The sequence below is a fragment of the Protomyctophum parallelum genome (genome assembly GCF_964188405.1).
Source record: "Protomyctophum parallelum genome assembly, chromosome: 7".
Taxonomy (NCBI): Eukaryota; Metazoa; Chordata; class Actinopteri; order Myctophiformes; family Myctophidae; genus Protomyctophum; species Protomyctophum parallelum.
This window is the reverse complement of record NC_139705.1, coordinates 35,555,405-35,572,904: the sequence shown is the minus strand read 5'-3', so window position 1 is coordinate 35,572,904 and position 17,500 is coordinate 35,555,405. Positions and strand designations below refer to the sequence as shown.

Below are 17,500 nucleotides of genomic sequence, written 5' to 3'. Positions count from 1 at the left end.
ACTAGGAGAAGGAGAGCCTATCACTGTGTAGACCGTTAGACTGTGACTCACTAGGAGAAGGAGAGCCTATCACTGTGTAGACCGTTAGACTGTGACTCACTAGGAGAAGGAGAGCCTATCACAACAAAACCATATTGTTTCTCAGACACATTTAGCTCGCTTTCCCCTTCATTAGCGACCGCGACGCCGGTTACACATTTCTAAACGCTGCTAGTTTTCTCCAACATCACCACACCCGACAATTGAATTAGCGTCTGCCCATCATCACGGGGCGTCGAGCAGAACGGTGAGTGCCCTTGTTTTAAATAACTCGATGGCGCGTTAATGAGAGAGACATGAATGACAACCGGAATGGAGCCGTGGCTGTTGGCACGCAGAGGACAGAACACGAGAGCTCATTTACAGCAACGTTGGTCCACTCGCACATGCTAATTGACCCTAATGTACGTGACAGGGAGATGAAGATGTGCGGGACTCTAGAGCTGCTTCAATAGTGACCGGGCAGAGCATTAATTAACCCCCTTTCAACCTTTTTATCGCTGGTGCTAATTTAATGGAACCAATTGGACCCTTAAGTTATGGGTCCATTTGGTTCCATTTGTACCACTCTCAGAGTTGCATATAGATGTAATTGTAACATGTTGTAATTTGGACTGCTGAGAACCAGCTCACTCGTAGAGTGCAAACACAGAGCAAAGACAATTACAGAAGAGGTGGGATGCACATTATCACGAGAAATTCTAAATCTTCAAAAAGTTTGAAAATAGCGCGAACAGTCGATGTGGAAGCTGACTGAATGTTGCCATGTGACGCGTTGTAGATGGGCTATTATTGCTGTTTTGTCATAACGAACAATATAGCGTGTAAATGGTTTAAGGGCCTCTGATACGAGACACTGAGTAACAACACCCCCTCATGTCACTCCATACGTTGCATTTCGGAGACAGACGTGCTGCGTTGTTTTTTTTATTGCCTCCTCCCTCCGTCGCAGTGAAGGGTAAAATAAAACAGCGACACTAGCACAACGTTTGGGATGAGTTTTTTTGTGCGTCTAATGAGTCGAGGCTTCAAACTTTCCAGCATGGAGTTCCAGCTGTCAAGGTGTTATCTCAGCAGCGGCAGCGGGGTGAGAACAATTATTGCTTATACATAATCTGCACCATTTTTCATTGTACTGTACCATTGAAAAAGTATGTGCTAAAGCAGTATTCATTAATTGGTGCTGTATTGAGTTCTGTAATTTGAAGGGGTTCGTGTTCAACTATGACCAAAATGCAAACATGGCATTAACCCATTAAGACCTGGAACGCATCTGTGTCACCTTAGCTTTTAACCACTTTAACCCTACTTTTAAACTTTAGCTGTTGAAAAATAGCAGATATACAAGCTCATAGTGCAGCACTGAGTGCCACGCTATACGAGCTTGTAGATCCGCCATTTCCCACCCGCCCCAAAAACAGTTAGCAAATCTTTGAATATACATTATTTCACAGCGAACATTTTTAATTAAAATCTTTCCTATACTGGGGGGTCCCTGAAAAAACATATTTTCTGATGGGGGTCGGCGGCCAATTGCATATAATATTCAGGGTCCTTGACATGAAAAAAGTTTGAGCACCACTGACATAGAAATATTTCAGAAAACTCACTTAGAAGACATTTTGTGGAATCTGGTCTTAACTGTGGCCCCTGCAGGTTTCCTGTGTGCCAGAGCTTCATGTGATTGACTGGGCTGCAGAGTTGCCACCTTCTGGCCACCTGGGACTACAGTTCCAGTCTATCGGAGCGGCAGGAAGACAGACACCATGGAGGTGTTGAACTCCTCTAGTCTCCACGCTGATGGGCAGGAACTTCATCTCAGCTTACTTCAATCCCAGCATCTCTATTCTGTGGGGGAACGCTCACTAAAAATAGCCTCTACAAGCTAACAACTCGCCGCAACATAATAAAAAGAAATCAGACCCGTCTGAAGTGAGTGGTACTGTACTGTACTGTACTGTACTGTACTGTACTGTACTGTACTGTACTGTACTGTACTGTACTGTACTGTACTGTACTGTACTGTACTGTACTGTACTGTACTGTACAAGCTCTCCTCCCTGGCCTCTGTCTGTGTGTTAGGCTGCACAACAGTGACACTCTGCACAACAGTGACAGGGACAGACACAGGGACACACACACATGGCTGTCAATGGGAGTGGTTGCACCACTCAAAAAAACACAGTACAGTTGCAAATCGACTATAGACAATTGCGACTGAAATGGACGGTTAGGCCGGACACCCAATCTCAGTATTTTTGCATACCTTTCATTTATTTATGCTTGTTTTTCACATGTTTTACTGGGTCATTCATTTAACAAAAAAAAGGCAACAACTTATTGGCAAAACAGCCGATCTCAAGGAGCTTTAATTGGAGAGAAACAGCTGGTTTTCAGACTGTTATTATTAATATTTTAATAATGAATATTCATCAGTGGGAGCGTGGTGAAGTAGCGTTTGATAGTGTTGGGTGTGTTGTTTTATGCTTCCAGACAGGAAGGGATGAACTCTTACCAGTTCTGAAGTTTGGAGTATGTGAGAGAGAGAGAGAGAGAGAGAGAGAGAGAGAGAGAGAGAGACATAGTAGTAAAGAATACTTCTAATGGTCTCACAGCCATCCGGCTGAACGATGCCGGGAACAGAAAGTCCCACCGGGGGCTTGCTGAATGTGTTCCTGATAATTGCTCAATCACTCGCCCCATAGGCCAGCTTGTTTGCAAAAGCTGTTTGTGAAAAGATTCTTTGCTTCCCTTTTTTATTATTAGTATTAAATTAGATGGCTTTATGATAAAAATGACTGGATGGCAAAGTCAGTATGAGTCCGTGTGAAATGGCTGCCGCGGTCGGCTCAGCCAGTAATTGAGCGTGATTGGACTAGCAACGACAGATGAAATTGCTCTGACAAATGATTCGGGGAGAGGTCTCCATTGGCCTGTTTTCCAAACAAACACCGGAACACAGCTGCTCTCCCGGGGGAAAATGAGAAATGGTAGGCAGTGAGGCAGCTCATTTTTGTCTTTCTTTGAATTTTCCCGTCTCCAAAAGAGAGAGAGTGTGCACCACGCTTATCGATCGAAGCGCTCATTTCCAATGTATGGAAGTTTTGGCTGTCTGAAGGCGCAGTTTGTTTCTGCACTAGTCAACCGTTTAAAAGCTACTGCTGGACCTTAATTACATTTTCAATAGTTCTGTAGGCTTTCCATCAGCAGCCTGTGTGCGTGTGGGGTTTTTTTATGTGCCAAGCAAAACATAAAAGTCTCCAGTCTCCAATAAGCGGGCTAAGCCTGCCCAAGGGGACAGAGTTTCTCCGGGTCATTTAGCGCCGGGCAGATTAGTGGAACAATTAGAGATGGCCCAAATACGACAGCGTGCCCCTGTCTTGGAGATGTATGGCAGTAGTGATGTGGAAGGGAGGGAGGGAGTGGTCTGTTTATAAGATGCTGGGGCGCCAAGGGGCTAATATAGCTCTGCTATTAGTCAAATCTGTTCCAAAGAGCATTGGTGGGGGGGCTCTTGTTTCACTGAACTTGTCCTCGGCGGCAAGGACACTCTGCTCCCGGATTCTTAATTACTGGAAATCACAGGCGAGAAATCTGCATTTTTAAACAGCCAAGCTGTCTCTGAACCAGTGTTGATGAGTTCATGTGGGAGAGTTACTTTTCATGGAAGCAGGAGAGTGATTTGTAATCGTCGAGCAGAATGGGAGAACCTCGGGCGACGTCGCAAACGCACGTTCCACCGCAAACACTTGCAAAAGGCTTAGATGATATTTACGGCATGCACCACCCACAATTAGCTGACGGATCCCGCCCAACCATGGTCCTCTAATCACCAGTGCAAAAAAAAAAGAAAAGAAGAAGTGACAAAGTCACAAGGCAGCCTTTAATTAGTCGCTCCCTTTGAAGGCTCAAAGTGGCAGTCACTCAGCTCAGGACGCACGCATTACTGCCTGTCTTCTCCTGATAATAAGACAGTTGTGTTGTTTTGGCCATAGCCAACGCACCAAGCACAATTTGCAGCTTGGAGGGATTATAATACAATACTCGACAGTACAGTAGAGCATTGGACTTTGGAAACGGAGTCGCCAAACAATGTTTGATTAATGTACAGTCCCTTCTAGCATTCAGCTGTCAGCATCCTTGTCCAAGTAAAATGGTGTTTGTGCAAACAGTTTAGAACGGCTTGTTAAGTGAATGTCAAAGAAACATTATTACAGAGAACATTAAAGTTACAATTGCGAAGTTTTATGACAGTTGTGTTCCTCTCCCAGTGGAGAGAGATAATACTAAAATGTCCAGACTACAATACGTGCTCTGTCTGCTTCAAATAACTTGGCATTGACATTGTCAACCAGTCAGTGTCCTACCCAACAATCGCAATGCAAGAGTAGGGAGACCACCTCCAACCACTGCAGATGTGCTGTTTATACCTGCTCTACAATACAGAGTTACAGACTGATAAAATCATGTTTTAGTCATTAGAATATAATATCCAGATTGTAGCTCTAATAGCGCTAGTGAAGGGCCACATGTGAGTTCAGCACTTGACACTTCTGTGTCACGCTTGTCAAACGTGTCAATCATTCATGAGGTGGCTGCGGGGAGCAGGTGAGAGCGTTTCCGGTATTATATGTATTATATATCAGACAAACGTTCCATTGCTCTATAACCGCTGGCGACTGAAGGTTTGTCATGACATGATCTGAGACAGGCTGGCAACTCCAAGAGAGAGGAACCCCGCTGGGGTCTGGGGATGCTGCTGAGGTTGCATGCCTCCCACGAATATAGCCGTCTTCTCACACAATCATGGCAATCAGTGGCGCTGATCGTACTCGATTCTTAAATTTGCTACCTTTTCACCACAACAGTCCCCCCTCAAAAGTAGTGGAAAAGTACCACATTTTAATTACTCAAGTACTGCACTTGGGTACAACGTATTTTTCTTTACTTTGAGTATTTAATTTTCTTTTATATCTAATCTATACTACTATAATATCCTACTCAGAGATAAATATTGTACTTTTTAGTCCACTACAATTATTGCACCGCTTTAGTTAATAGTTACTTTGCAGATTTTGATTATTATTATTACAAAATATATTAAATTTATACCTTTTACTTGTATATGGTGGTATTGCTACTTTTAAAAGTATAGCAAGTAAAACATTTACTTCTTCCACCACTGCCCTTTGGGAACGAGACCCGGCATCAGCAGACAAAACAAATATCTCAATTGAAGTGTGATTTGATCTAGAATTTAGGGCTGTTTGCAGAGAGTGCTTGCGGGCTCACTGACATCCTCGGCAAACGTCCCTGTCAATCTAAGAAGTGGCCAAAACTTTCCCCTTCTGTCAGCTCTCAGCAAACTAGCACTACTGTATGCTAAAAACCAAGCCCTCTCACTCCCACTGGGGGAAACTAGCACTATGCCACAAACCATGCCCTCTCACTCCCAATGGGGGAAACATGGCGCCTGTAATTTATTCTACAGGAGCCTTGTTCATCGAGACTAAAGCCTAAAGACTCTGAGAGAGGCAGAATTAATTATGACTATAGTCGTCCAATCTTAATTAAATCTTTTCACATCACAGATTTCACAAAACAGAGGCTTGAATATCAACCTCATCTTTTGGAAGGGTTTGCCGGCTGAAAATGTCTCACATCCAGATTATCAAAGGTATAGGCTGTAAACGCACCCCCTTCCAGCATTAGGCTCTTATAACAGATGAGGCGTCAGCATCCATCACTCCAACAGAATGGGAGGTGACAAACTGACATATTGAGCCTACGACGCACAGTATGGCATCCCCCTAGTATCCTCCTTCACATTCACTAGATCCTCAGTATGGCATCCCCCTAGTATCCTCCTTCACATTCACTAGATCCTCAGTATGGCATCCCCCTAGTATCCTCCTTCACATTCAGTAGTAGATCCTCAGTATGGCATCCCCCTAGTATCCTCCTTCACATTCAGTAGATCCTCAGTATGGCATCCCCCTAGTATCCTCCTTCACATTCAGTAGATCCTCAGTATGGCATCCCCCTAGTATCCTCCTTCACATTCACTAGATCCTCAGTATGGCATCCCCCTAGTATCCTCCTTCACATTCACTAGATCCTCAGTATGGCATCCCCCTAGTATCCTCCTTCACATTCACTAGATCCTCAGTATGGCATCCCCCTAGTATCCTCCTTCACATTCACTAGATCCTCCGTATGGCATCCCCCTAGTATCCTCCTTCACATTCACTAGATCCTCAGTATGGCATCCCCCTAGTATCCTCCTTCACATTCACTAGATCCTCAGTATGGCATCCCCCTAGTATCCTCCTTCACATTCAGTAGATCATCAGTATGGCATCCCCCTAGTATCCTCCTTCACATTCAGTAGATCCTCAGTATGGCATCCCTAGTATCCTCCTTCACATTCAGTAGATCCTGTGATCTTTTTGTGGCCTAATTTCCTGGAGTCTAGTAGGTGTAGGACTATAGTAAATAACAATAAAGAAATTTCCTTAAAATACATATTTAGCCACCTGTTTGAATGCCCCCGCCACCTTGTCAAAAACGAAAGAAAGCAGCAAATTAAAAAAAAAAAGTTGTCCTTTAAGTTATAACACTATAATACACTTAGTTACTTTCCTTTGGGAGGAGGTTTTGAAGTTATCAAGGCAAGGCTTGTTGCCCTTCCCGAGTACACAGAGCTCCAAACGAGCGCCTGCACTCTGTACCCATGTTGTTTTTCCTTGCCAACTGTTTGTAGACTCAGCAGAAGCTTACGCAAGCATCTCACCCACAGAGAGAGGACGAGGAGTTCAATGGGTGGCAGAGAGTTTCTGTTGTTGGGTTTTTTTCCCCTCCACAAAAGGATAGAGAAACAAATTAGCAGTGTTCTGACACGCTTCCACCCGTCAGCCTGGTCTGACAGAGCCTCACCTCACCTCGCTCGCCTTGCCCGCCTCAATACAATGAGTTCTGACACGCTTCCACCCGTCAGCCTGGTCTGACAGAGCCTCACCTCACCTCGCCCGCCTCAATACAATGAGCACAGACTGGGAACAACATTCCGGAAACAACAAAAAGTCCATCAGACATGTGGGTCTGAGTCCCGTGGTGGAACGTAACTCTAACTATTTATGTACTATGTTGAGGTATGTTTACTTTACTTTTACTTCACCTTTTAGACTTTAAAATGCTACTCCTATTTTATAGGTTGACCCTTTTGGAAATAGCAGATCTAAAAGCTCACAACGCATTGCTAGTTGCCTACTTTTATTTTGTTGCTATGCTTTTGTATTTTATACTCAAGTCAAATCAAGTAGGACAGTCATTAAAAAAATAAAAAATAAACACAAAAAGGGGTTTCGTTCCCGACAGGCAACGATATTGTTATATTGCTACTTTGACTTAAGTAAACATTCTAGTAGTTCTTCCACCACTGCTCATTTGCAGCCTGCACAATGGTGCATGGAGGGACTGAGTATCTTCCAACATCTTGTAACTACATGGACGGAGTGCACAGATGCAAAGACGATTACAGTAGAGTTCTAGTAGCAAGATCTTTGCTCTGGTGATCGGATCCACTCGGTTCTTTGAGACGCTCGGATCGCAGTAACTGACGCTTGACAAGACTGCCACTCATACTGTCAAGAACGCACAGACAAAGAGATGCATAAACCAGGCTGCCGTGATTCCTCGTGCTGCAGTTAATTGTTGACACACAGAGATGAGGGTTTGCTGTGACATGCCCCAGCTGCAGAATAATCTTACAGAGAGTCAACGATGGGGCAAGTCAAGATCTGCATGGGAAAGATCGATGGTGGTTGGATATCAACGGACCATGAGAGGCCCAAGTTCAGCTATCTGGAGCAGCCATCTGAGAACTGTGAGCTGCAATACGTTACATCAATGATGGAATTAACCACTTAAACCCCCTATTTAATTGGCTGGTGTCCCCCAGAGGTCTATCCTTGGCCCTCACATTTTCCCCTCTACAATCAGATACAAGTTGGGAATGCATGTCCCACCGCAATATACAATATGCAATATGCAATACTTGTACAGCCCAGTGTGGTTTGAAACACATCAAATCAAGAAGTCATCCGAAGACAAGCCACAGCAGTGGCTTGTGCACAGCACCTGGCCGCAACAGCAGTTCCCAACCCTTTCTGCATCAGGGCCCACTCGCGAAAGCGTTCGCAGCCCAGTGAGCCCACACATCTGACCACTTAACACGACAGCCTGCCGTGCTAAGTAGCCAGAAGGGTGGGGCTGCACGCATTTATCTGAGCATTTTCCTTTTGATGATCAATCGTATCGGCTGAGTTCCGGCTTGGATCAATGGAACCAACATAGAGTACATAATAATCATCGGTATCACAATGAAAGATATTTTTTTACATGAATTAAAATGAACATAACAACCTTAGAATTATAAATTGGGGGCCCACTTGTAAAGAAAAAGTGTGTTTCCCACAGGCTGGGAAACACACTGCTATACAGATAGTGAAGCGAGGCAGCAGCAACACCGTAGGCAGGCTGAGGATGTGCACAGCCCCCCAGAGCAGAGCCCCGGCTGCCCACTTCAAAGGCAGCAGCTCCGGGGGCCCTGAGGTCATTATTTGCAGACGGTTCGCCACACAAAACACTGGCGCTCATGAAGAGATTCACTGAGGACTTACCATCTGCAGGCTGGGCTGGCGTGAAGACGTGAGGAGGCTTGTCTGGAAGAGATAAAACACAGAGAAATAGCATTTTAGTTTGGGGGGGGGGTGGGTAGAATCACGGAGGTCCCATGGGTGACGGCCAAATAATTGAGTTTCTCCAAAAAAAAGATAGGAAAGAAATAGACGTCGTGCTTTGGTGCAGTGGTGAAAAGTAACAAAGTATATATTTACCCAAGTACTGCAGTTAATTAAAATTTCCAGTGATTCCATTTTTATATACTTTAAACCTATAATACACTACATCTCAGAGGCAAATATTGTACTTTTTAATCCGCTGCAATTATTTCACAGCTCATTTCACAGCAATTATACACTTTGCTTTGTTACTTTGCAGAATTAAATTATTAACACATTAAGCCCAATTTGATACTTAAGATATTCAAAAAGTTCACAAAGCATCTTCTTGCGAGCTTGCAATTTCTGAAAGATTTATATTTTGAAAACTTACGGGGAGCTTATTTCGATGCCAGATTTTTAATGGAAGCCCTTTGCTTTGTAACAGTATCTTTATATTGTGGTATTGCTTTTACTTGAGTACTTCTTCCACCACTGCTTGTGTGAGTGTGAAACATCCTCTAATGGTGTGTCTGAGTCCAGGAGGAACCCCACTGAGATAATCAGCAGGGGGGACAGTTTTTCACAGATAGCACAGACGATGTCGTTTTGTCTTTTGTTTTGTTCTCTTATGATGTCCTCTTTCCCAACCCACAGAGACAATTCACACATGGTGACAGAAAAATGAGACCTGGGGACTGGAGCGGAGCACTTTGCAGTTATTATTATGAAAAAAAAGATGGGTCTCGTCTTAAAAAAAGAAAACAGTGATGACAGGTACCAGTGTATGGTTCGATGACTGATACTGTTGCTGTCGGGCAGAAACCTATTATCTCCATATTGTTTTTCTGTTTTGTTTTTCCTTAAAGGAAGCCCTACTTCGTCTTACAAACATGCAGTGCAAGAGTAGCGAAAATACAAGCTTGTGACTAAATAATAACTACATAACTACAGATATTTGTTTCCCTTCAGTCACCATTTACAGCAACTATAGGCCTATTCTTTTTTTCAGTCCCCCCCGCCGGCCCGCCCCAAAACAAAATGCTGAATCAATCATTGCTTCCCCCCTATTGTATCAAATGACATGACGTTTCTCTCCCACTAACACCATGCGGATAATGACATAAACGGCGCCAGTGTCCTGGAGACTGTTAAACATGACCTCCCCTGTGTCAGGTGATTCAATCTGGACTGACGCTCCGAGGAGAGGCATGAGTTTGAGGTCCAATCTGGAGCGTATTTTACAGAATAAAACATTATGACCAATCTGAATAGTAGAGAATGTTAATTACAATACAATGAACTAGTACATCTGCTGTGGTTAGAGGAGAGGTATTCCTACTCTTCCATTGAGACATTCTGGTAGGTGTCAGGTAGGATATCGACTGGTTGACTGGTTGAAGTAGTGCTGCCTGAAGCTAATGAGTGTGCTATCTCTCTGCTCTGACCGCGTTGTTCCTTTCTACACAGCCTAACGAAGACCCACAGTGATTGGCCAGTAGTCACTGTGATTGGCAGTTATTCTTCCCTGGTTTCAACTGTTTTCTTATGCTTTCGCCACAAAAAACTATGACTAAACCTGGAGTGGAGTGCCACAATTGTTTTTATTTTTCCAGTTTGTCATGTGTCTATGAGGTGACAGTACTTCATTAGACACCCTGGAGTCGTTTTTATGTGCAATGATGTATTAACTTTTTATTTAGGGTTTCTTCCTGGAGGCTGAACCCTTGACAGTCAAACGGGCCAATGAAATAAACAGTAATATAGTGACATCACACTATCAGCCCCTCCCCTAACCCCTCTCCCTTTATCATACAACTACAGCTGTGTTTCAGGTGGATCACCACCCATCACCACCCACCAGGCATACTTAATGAACTGGTGGGCGTGCCTACATAAAAACAACATTTTAACAAATATTGTAATTTTTTGAAAATATTATACCTCCTTATATAACAATAAGACATGATGATTTAGGGTGTCACGGCACTCCATCTTGAACCTCACAAAAAAACCTAACCTTAACCCTAACCGTAACCTGACAAAAACTATGCCTAAACCTATACTATAGCCCTAACTATGCATAACCTCAACCTCACACTAACATTTGTCGGAAAATGCTTTGGAGGGAAAAATAAAAAAGTAGGCTACACTAGAATGTATAGTCCCGTGCAGTCACCCTCAGGGATACATTTTCACACTGAGTTAAACCGATGTTCACGGGATAGCAAGATGTATATCATTATAAGAGCACAGATTCAAACTCAAATCACCCGAACCAGACCAACCCGGCCACCAGCAACAGATGCATGTCACATGGAGGAGGACATGGGGTTAGACGAGCATGTGTGTGTGTGTGTGTGTGTGTGTGTGTGGGTTAAGTGTGTGACAGAGGCATGCTGGGTAACAGAGGTAACAGAGGGGGGGTTGTCCGTGAGGTTAACAGAGCGAAATGCTTTGCCGCGGACAGGATGAAACTGGCTCGGCGCACAGTGCAGTGCCCGGTTGGCCCCCCCCCCCCCCCCGCCCAACCTCCAACTCCAACACCATCTGCGCTTTTCCGGTCGCAGACACTAAGCAGAGACCCGGCGAGCTGGCTGTCTGCGACGCCCGCAGCATAGCAAACACCCCCCACCCACTACCCACCCCCACCTCAGTTGTCTCCCGTCTGCACACAGAGAGGGCGAAAATGGCTATTTTAAATCAGCCAAAAACACATCACGTCATTTACTTGGCTAACACTTTTGTCCCTTGTGTTGTTTAGTTTAGTTTAGTTTAGTTTATAAAGCCGCGGCTCCATAATCATCGACGCCAGCCGAGCAACCACTCCTTCTCTCTGCACTCTCGCGGCTCGCCTCCTTCGCCAAAACACAACAGCAACCCATCGGCATCCCGACACGTCACGCAGCCCAGCTTTAAATTTAGGCTCACTTAAAATTACTTGTCAACACCGGCGGCTTGCGGGAGCGATGCGAGAGAAAGAGAGAGAGAAGCAGAGAGAAGAGAGAAGGAGTAAGAGAGAGAGAGAGGAGAGAGAGGAGGGGGAGAGAGAGAGAGAGAGAGAGAGAGGAGAGAGAGGAGGGGGAGAGAGAGAGAGAGAGAGAGAGAGAGAGAGAGAGAGGGAGAGTGAGACAGAGAGAGAGAGTGAGACAGAGAGAGGAGTGGAGAGGAGAGGCTGGTGTAGAGGTTGAATAATGAAGTGTCGACTGAGGCTGTTTTCCAGTCAGTCATGACAGTAACTGATTTCCATCTGGGAGGATTTTAGAAAAATAGAAAAATAAAAGGCAATGTGCTGGTGAGAGCACACGAGGGGAATGTAGGCAAGCGTAGGTACGCCATTAACACAAAACACACACCCTCTGTCACACTCCCTCACATGTATACGCCACTAGAGTGTGTACATTTACACAGAGAGAGACACACACACACACACACACACACACACACACACACAAAAAGCAAACACAGCCAGGTGCTTCATAGAGCCACCACCACACAGAATGATGAACGGAGACGTTTAGATAAACCAAAGCAATTTCTTCTCATTTCCATAAGCAAAGGACGAGATAAGGTCTTCCCATAAACATATCGCTCCATCTCCCTCCACCAGACACAGTCTGCGTCCCTGAGTGTGTGTGTGTGTGTGTGTGTGTCACAGTGTGTGTGTCTGTGTGCGTGCATTCGTTTGTTCGTTCGTGCACAAACGTCACAAGACGGCGATCATTCAACCCAAATCTTCTATAGGTCGATATATGTCTGACCGTGACATTTAAGCATCTGCCTGAGATTATAGAGCGTAAATATGTATGTGATCTCTCCTATAACGGGATTGGCGCGCGTGCATGCATGTGCGTGGACAATTGGACATGCGTCTCTCCACACTGTGACAATGGAAATAGCTAATCAGAGATTCTACACAACCTTCCCCCACGCCCCACTCCATCCAGCTGTCCTCCAACACAGCAAGATCCCGAGTGTCAATTTAACTCAGAGAAAAGAAGTACTCTTTTACTGTTTTACTTGAGTAAAACCATCAATACTGCAATGTAGAAATACTCTGTTACGAGTAAAATAGTCAGGAATTCTAAATGTACTAAAAGTACCAAAAGTTAAAGTAGCCTACTCATTGTGCAGAATGTTCTTGAAATGGAACATTCAAATGTATAAAAATCTTTTGAAAATAGCAGATCTGCAAGCTCACAATGTGTCGCATTGCTACACATTGTGAGCTTGTAGATCGTCTATTTTGAAAAGGCCGAAATTAATATAGGGCTGAAGTGGTTACTATATATAAGTAACTAGTAAGGGACTGATCGTTATTTATCAAAGGTTGGTATGGTGCAAAAAAGGGGGGGGTCATTAAACAATTTTTTGAGCCTGAGGGGGGGATATGTTTATTTTTATTTTGGCTTGGGGGAGGTTGTACAACTTTATTTCGCTGAATTTTGTATTTAAAAAAGGTTTTGATTATTTTGTTTTTCATAGAGTTTTACTCCTATCTATATAAAGTTTACCCTGTGTGGCGAGTGTACTTGGTATCTTCCATGTGTGCGCAACTGCGCAAATAGAACAGATCTACAAGCTAACAACGTGTTGCTTGGTGACACGTTGTTAGCTTGTATATCTGTTCTACCACCAAAGGTCCCTCCCCCGGCCGCTGATGTAGTTTGCCCCGTCTGACTTGTAGCCATTTCAAAACAGCGCGGGACAGATTGATTCTGCGTTCATAACATTTCCCGTAGAAAAAGTGAAAAATGTTTCAAGCTATGAACCGCAATGTTTGAATTGCGGGCCAACAGCAAGAGCCAAGCGCCAGTGTTGTCGGTCAGAGAGGAGGAAGGCGAGGAGCAGCAGGTTGACAGCACCGCTGTTGCGGTGGTGTGAGGTGTCTCGGTGAAACCCAGCTCTGGAAATATCCTCTTTAATGAAAATGCGGGTGCTACCGGTGCTACCCCCATCTGATAGGCACCTGGCTACTTGGCTTTGCGTTGGTGCATCTATCCTTAATGGTAGCTGTCTGCAGTATACTATTGTCAGAGTTGCTTGCTACACTACTAACTGCATCTGCAACACTGTGGTCAGCCTGTCTGCCGTTGCCGTGGTCGGCGCGTCTATCATGCGCTGTATATTGACTGGCTGTTTGGTTGCAAACTGTTTTGTGGTGTCTGCGCCCGCACTCTTCAGAGTGAATGCCCTGCGTTCTACAATTACGCGCGACATGCAGCCTGCCTAGCATTTTAATGGCATTGTCATAATTCTGGTCTGATAAAGCCAATCCCGCGACTATAGCCGCTGTGCCACTTAAGAATACTCACTTTAAATATGTGAATTTATCAGACTTACTGAGACTCGTGTTTTTGTCTATTGCTGTCTCAAATTGACTCCAAAAGCTTTGCCATTGACTCACATCTCCAGTGAACTTCTCCATGGTCAGTTTAGGCAGTTTGACGGTAGGGCTGGTCTAAAAGCATGCAGCTGTCTAGCCCTAGAACGGCTCTTGTTGTTACATACAGTATGTACAGTACATGGAAATTTACGAAGTATAATTAAATGATCACAGGCATTCTAGGTCTAGCAGCTGCATGTGCATCTTTGCGCACTCGCATTGCAATGGTGGATTGTTGGTGTGTGCGTCACAGTAGCCTACTTGTGTTTTGTCCGCGGTGCCATGTACTTTTGTCTGCGTATGTGGTTGTAATAGATTAAAGAAAGAGTTACACTACTCGGTGGTGCCTGGCTGGCTAAATGAGCCGAGCAGGCAGTTGAACGTTGGTGTTGCGCAAATTGTGCTTTTCTCTGTGGAGTATGACGCTGTAGTATTATGGTATGTGACTGCGTGACATATTTATTTAGCATTCATTCATTTTCATCATCCTGGGCTTGGGCACAGAGGCGAGGGGTGCCCACTGCCTTGGCAGCTTGGCTATAGAATGACTTTACGCACGAGGCTCACCTCAAAAATAGCCAATCTAAGCTCACAAATTTGTGTCGCGTCATCAGCGTGTTGTTTTGAGCTTGTAGGTCTGCATATGCTATATTTAAATCTTTAGTTGGAAGAATGCAATGGCATATCATCAGTGTTGAGTGTTGACCATAATGTAATGACGGATATGGAACCAAATGAACCCCAGACGGCCGCTGCCTAATAAACGATCAGCGTTTACTTTATGCTGCTATACTGTTGGTGTGAATATAAAATAAACATAGTCTATGGTGTTTTGGGGGGGGGGGGGTCATATATATTCTTCCAGTCCCTGAGGGGGGGTCCCGAAAAAATATTTGGAGGCTGGGGGGGGGATGAGGAAAAATAAAAAAATGAAATCACATCTGCACCACCCCCCCCTGGTGGATAAATAACGATCAGTCCCTAACTAAAGTTTTCAAATAAATGTAGTGGAATAAAAGTACAATATTTGGATCTTACATATAGTGGAGTAGAAGTAAAAGTACTATTGGAAATTGGAAATACTCAAGTAAAGTAAAAATAAAAATACATGCAAATTGTACTTAAGTACAGTACTTAAGTAAATGTACTTCTCCACTCGCTCGCTCAATCCCTGTCAGGTTTAGGCTGCGTTCTAAACTGAGTTTGTATTTAAATCTAATCGAATCTGTCTGGATTAAATTGATTCCTTAAAATGGCGAGGTTACAAATGAACTTCCCCTTCCGTCAGGATGACATGGAAGGAGAGAATGTGAGACAAAGAGAGAGGTTTGAGGATGGCCAATAGGTGTTCCTTTTAATCAAGATCTAATACATAGCAGCAGGGCTTTGGAGGCTTCATTGATTGGAAAAACATCACAGCCACAGTCTGAGAGAAAGAGACAGAGAGAAAGAAAATCGGGAAAGAGCTCAAGGGCTTGCAAAAAAACAACTGATCTATAAGCTATCGGTGCATCGTATATATAGCAATGCGTTGTTAGCTTGTAGATCAGCTGTTTTATGGGACACTGTCATACTACAGAGTCATTCTTTTCAGAAGCCAGAAAAGTTAGAACAGAAAGATAATGCTGAATAACTTAGAGGAGCAATCCTCATCCCCTGAACAACATCATGCTTTAATAAATACCACAAATAAAGAAATAAATGAACATCACTGTCACAACCCTTGCAGCATGGAAATGGCTGTATCGGGTTCCGCCTAGCCAATTTATTTAAGAACTCTCCTAGTGACAGTTTTGTTTGCGATGCTATAATCCACGAGCGACTGGAGCCAAAGGGAAAGCGTTTTGCAAAAGTCTTGCATGAGTAATTCTTTGTTTCTGGGAGTGTTAAGAGTGCATTTCACCTTTCACACACTCATAACTGGTGACAGATGCGTGCATGTGTGTGCGCGCGCGCATGTGTGTGTATTCTGTCTAATCCTGTGAATAAGTCAGCAATAACAAAGGGAAGCAAGTGTCAGGTACAGGTGAACACCTGCGTGTTAAATCTGATGCGATGGGGACAGTTTTAAATCTGATGCAGAAGGTTTGGTTCAATCTGCTGGTGGTGACAGTTGTAAGCATCCAAGGGACTGCTGGGAAAACTGTCATTGGGGAGGAGGAGGAGAAAAGAGAGCGACAGATGAGTTAACCTGTTTTGGGCGGGAACCCCTTTTGGTGTTTTAAGCATTATGTTACTACTACTTAGCTACTTTAGCTGTTGAAAAATAGCAGATCTACAAGATCATAGCACGGCTATGGACTTGTCTGCTATTTTTGAAATATCGTGAAAATGTGGCACAAATCTTTGAATATAATTTATATTCTTTCCGAGCGAACGTTTTTAACTCAAATCTTTGCTTCTGAGCACCACTGATATAGAAACATGAGGTATTTCAGAAAACTGTCAGGATTTAATAGACATTTTTTTAATTTCGATGTCAGGTCTAGATGGGTTAAGACAGAGCCAGGTCCTCCAAGACAGAGATGTTTTTTTTTTCCTGCAGGCAGCTCTCAGAACAACAACAACCCTCACAGGACGCCCAGGAAATAGCTGTGAAGTGGCACGTTCCCTTTCTCCCAAAGGTCACTCGTTTTGTGGGTCTAAAACGTTAAGTGTCACCAGTGTGACCATGAGAGAGAGAGAGAGAGAGAGAGAGAGAGAGAGAGAGAGAGAGAGAGATTGAAGACCCCCACCACACTACCCCAGACAATTTAGGCCGATAACTGCCGACAGTGGGTGGGAGTGGTGAGGGAGGGAGTTAGATGGGGGTTGAGGGGATTGATATCTGTACCCAGGAGTGCCCTTTTCCCTCCTCTAAAGGCATTTAATAGGGCTATTTTATCCCACAGTTCAAAGCAAATCCCACTTTGGAGGGGGACATCAGCCGGCCATCAGCGCTAGAGGAAATACTCAAAGTGTCTTTTACTAATAAATACCACATGTACAGAAATACGTATTTCAAGTAAAAGTCTTGACGTGTCACAAGGTGATGTGATGCTAAGTGGTTAATGTATGTTTTGTATACATTTATGTCTGCACATAACTAGTACCTAAAGCTGTCTTGTCAAATAAATAATTGTAGCAGAGTAATAAAAAGCACAATATTTTCCCTTCCCAGCAAGCCAAATGACGTCATGATGACATCATGATGATGTCCTCCGGTGACTCCGGTGACGTTCAGGACGAGGCCAGATCACAGCCCATATGGGGATGATCGTTACGTCATTTCCAGGACTTCTTCACCAATAATATA

At 44.1% G+C, this 17,500-nt stretch overlaps 1 protein-coding gene across 2 annotated transcripts in view; it reads right to left on the bottom strand.

Moving 5' to 3' along the window:
* Nucleotides 1-17,500, bottom strand: part of agrn (agrin) — a 346,246-nt gene that overhangs the window by 204,713 nt on the left and 124,033 nt on the right. For both annotated transcript variants that reach the window (XM_083770140.1, XM_083770141.1), the window contains exon 3: nt 8,721-8,762. In XM_083770140.1, coding sequence (XP_083626266.1) covers nt 8,721-8,762 — 42 coding nt within the window. The remainder of the gene's footprint in view (nt 1-8,720; nt 8,763-17,500) is intronic.